The sequence below is a fragment of the Taudactylus pleione genome, unplaced genomic scaffold, assembly GCF_031769625.1.
Source record: "Taudactylus pleione unplaced genomic scaffold, aTauple2 ptg001084l, whole genome shotgun sequence".
In the NCBI taxonomy this organism is placed as follows: Eukaryota; Metazoa; Chordata; class Amphibia; order Anura; family Myobatrachidae; genus Taudactylus; species Taudactylus pleione.
Window position 1 is genome coordinate 2,359,194 of NW_028285485.1, and position 3,307 is coordinate 2,362,500.

The following is a 3,307-nucleotide window of genomic DNA, read 5'->3' on the forward strand; positions in this document are numbered from 1 at the left end:
CATCTTTAGTCTGGCGCCTGTGGACATGATGCAGTAAATCTTGTGAACCAGGCAGGAATTTTTTTTTTTTTTTTTTGCAGAATTACAATTTAATGTGGTATTCTGCACAAACTGCAATTAAAAACTTGGCAAAGCACCAGATTCATATAAGCTTTTTTTTTTGCCTCCTATATCTCACTTGCACACAATTAAAAAGAATAAAATAAAAAAAAATAAAAAAAAACTTGTTTCAAATTTACAATTTTTGTTTTATTAGCTAATTAACACCGACATGCAAAAATAAGCACTAAATACAAATTTCTACAGCACTGTTTCCTAAAGACTGTAAAGGGCTAAAATGTTCGTTGTTGCTCGAGTATTTATGAAGATGAATCCTGCGCTACTATAACAGAACCGTGGCTTTTCCTCATGGCTCATGGTTAGCTTTTAAAACATATCAAAGAGTCGGATCACTCCCTGGGGGACTGTAGAGATCCAACACAGGAGGGGCTGTGATGTGTGTTTCCGTGTGAGTACATTCTGGAAGCTAGGCGTAAGGCAGCAATACTGATATGATCCCTAACATAGAACTAATGAAACCCTTGTAGGCTGACTACTCGCTGCGCGTTCGTGTAGTAGTAAAGGGCTAGAAAGTAAATAAATCTTAGACATGTGAAGTCTTCAGAAGCATCAGTCTTGACTAACGTTACAAAAAAAATGCTTACAATCAAAAATGATTTATTTTCATCAAGTACAAATTGTGTGTTGTTTTGTTTTTGCACTTTAAAAGGTGTAACTTTGTGAGTACTGTTGTTGCTTGTTTATAATCTTTGGTCGCAAAATGACAATATATGCAACCACTGAACCGGACGGAAGCCCCTATCTGCCAGTTGTGTGTGTGATGCTGCTGAACAGCCTCCCTCTGTCTTGGCGTCAGCAGTGTTTGGAGGCACGTCAGGGATCAGGTCTACATGATGTAGACCTTCTCGGCTTGGGAGAAGTTGAAGACTTCTTTGGTTCTTGGACAGATTACTTTGTCCTCTTGGCGTATAGACAGAAGAGACTGGATTAAAAGAAAAAAAAAATGTAAATACACTGCAGAAATAATGTGGTCTAACAATCAGGATTATACCATAAATATGGGGTAAAAAAAAAAAAAAAAAAAAACATTAGACCCAAAAATGTAATTCACAAATAAATTACATATTTTACTTAAAATTAAAAACAAAAAGCTGAAACTCCATTCCTGTTTATCAAAGCAGTAAAAGTTACAAGAATGAATAAAACATTTATATTTTTTTCCCCCCTCTGTAGCGTAAGATGAGCGACACGGACAACACAAGAATTTAACAAAAGCTTTAAAAAAAAATAAAAAAAAACAGCTTTTAAAGCAACGTTGTTTTCTTAATTTACTTCGAAAATAGCGACCTGCAATTTAACAGACATCCCTTTGTTGCCAACATTCTTTTACTAATAAATACTTTTTCTTTGTTTTGGAGGAAATCATGGCATTCAATAGTAAATTACTGTAACTTTTTCCGATAATGTACGCCTTACATAGTTCCATTTAACTAGGCGGTACGGTTACATACAATGGAACAAGAGGTACTCACATTGTACCCATACACATATCCATTAGGCAGCATCATGGGAGGGTTGTTTTCATTCATAACGTCTCCTGAAATCTTGCAGACTAGCCTGGAGTTGGCACAGTGTGCCATTGGAAGCGGCTGAGCTAGTTTATTCAGGGACTTGCTGCATACTGGACAGTCAGGGTTTTTGGAAGTCCCGTCCTCTTTGTAGCACTGTCTGTAGCAGATTGGTCAAGGATGATGTCATTTTCAGAGCAAGGAAGGACGAAAGATAAAATGGAGAAAGTAAACGGATGACAGAAAGGAAGAAGTGAGAGAGAGCGAAAGTCAGAGAGAGAGAGAGAGCGAAAGTCAGAGAGAGCGAAAGTCAGAGAGAGAGAGAGAGCGAAAGTCAGAGAGAGAGAGAGAGAGAGCGAAAGTCAGAGAGAGAGAGAGAGAGAGCGAAAGTCAGAGAGAGAGAGAGAGAGAGCGAAAGTCAGAGAGAGAGAGAGAGAGAGAGAAAGTCAAGAGAGAGAGAGAGAGAGAGAGAAAGTCAAGAGAGAGAAAGTCAAAGAGAGAGAGAAAGTCAAAGAGAGAGAAAGTCAAAGAGAGAGAAAGTCAAAGAGAGAAAGCGAAAGTCAGAGAGAGAGAGAGAGAGAGCGAAAGTCAGAGAGAGAGAACGAAAGTCAGAGAGAGAGAGCGAAAGTCAGAGAGAGAGAGCGAAAGTCAGAGAGAGAAAGTCAAGAGAGAGAAAGTCAAGAGAGAGAAAGTCAAGAGAGAGAAAGTCAAAGAGAGAGAGAAAGTCAGAAAGAGCGAAAGTCAGAGAGAGAGAGCGAAAGTCAGAAAGAGCGAAAGTCAGAGAGAGAGAGCGAAAGTCAGAGAGAGAGAGCGAAAGTCAGAGAGAGAGAGCGAAAGTCAGAGAGAAAGCGAAAGTCAGAGAGAAAGCGAAAGTCAGAGAGAAAGCGAAAGTCAGAGAGAGAGAGAAAGCGAAAGTCAGAGAGAGAGAGAGAAAGTCAGAGAGAAAGCGTAAGTCAAAGAGAGAGAGAAAGCGAAAGTCAGAGAGAGAGAGAGAAAGTCAGAGAGAAAGCGTAAGTCAAAGAGAGAGAGAAAGCGAAAGTCAGAGAGAGAGAGAAAGTCAGAGAGAGAGAGAAAGTCAGAGAGAAAGCGAAAGTCAAAGAGAGAGAGAAAGCGAAAGTCAGAGAGAGAGAGAAAGCGAAAGTCAGAGAGAGAGAGAGAAAGTCAGAGAGAGAGAGAGAAAGTCAGAGAGAAAGCGTAAGTCAAAGAGAGAGAGAAAGCGAAAGTCAAAGAGAGAGAAAGCGAAAGTCAAAGAGAGAGAGCGAAAGTCAAAGAGAGAGAGCGAAAGTCAAAGAGAGAGCGAAAGTCAAAGAGAGAGAAAGTCAGAGAGAAAGCGAAAGTCAAAGAAAGCGCGAAAGTCAGAGAGAGAGAGAAAGCGAAAGTCAGAGAGAGAGAGAGAGAGAGGGAGAAAGCGAAAGTCAGAGAGAGAGAGAGAGCGAAAGTCAGAGAGAGAGAGAGAGAGAGAAAGCGAAAGTCAGAGAGAGAGAGAGGGAGAGAGAGGGAGAAAGCGAAAGTCAGAGAGAGAGAGGGAGGGAGAAAGCGAAAGTCAGAGAGAGAGAGAGAGAGAGAGAGAGAGAGAGAGAGAGAGAGAGAAAGCAAAAGTCAGAGAGAGAGAGAGAGGGAGAAAGCGAAAGTCAGACAGAGAGAGAGGGAGAAAGCGAAAGTCAGACAGAGAGAGAGAG

General features: G+C 40.7%; 1 protein-coding gene across 1 annotated transcript in view; it reads right to left on the minus strand.

Annotated features, from left to right (window-relative positions):
* Window positions 1-227: 227 nt before the first annotated feature.
* The window catches only part of MAEA (macrophage erythroblast attacher, E3 ubiquitin ligase), a 93,835-nt gene continuing 90,755 nt past the window's right edge, over window positions 228-3,307 (minus strand). Inside the window, exons 8-9 of the mRNA XM_088461641.1 lie at window positions 1,593-1,788; window positions 228-1,042 (exon numbers count right to left, since the gene is read on the minus strand). Of these exons, the coding sequence (XP_088317767.1) occupies window positions 947-1,042; window positions 1,593-1,788 (292 nt within the window). The 3' untranslated portion in view covers window positions 228-946. The remainder of the gene's footprint in view (window positions 1,043-1,592; window positions 1,789-3,307) is intronic.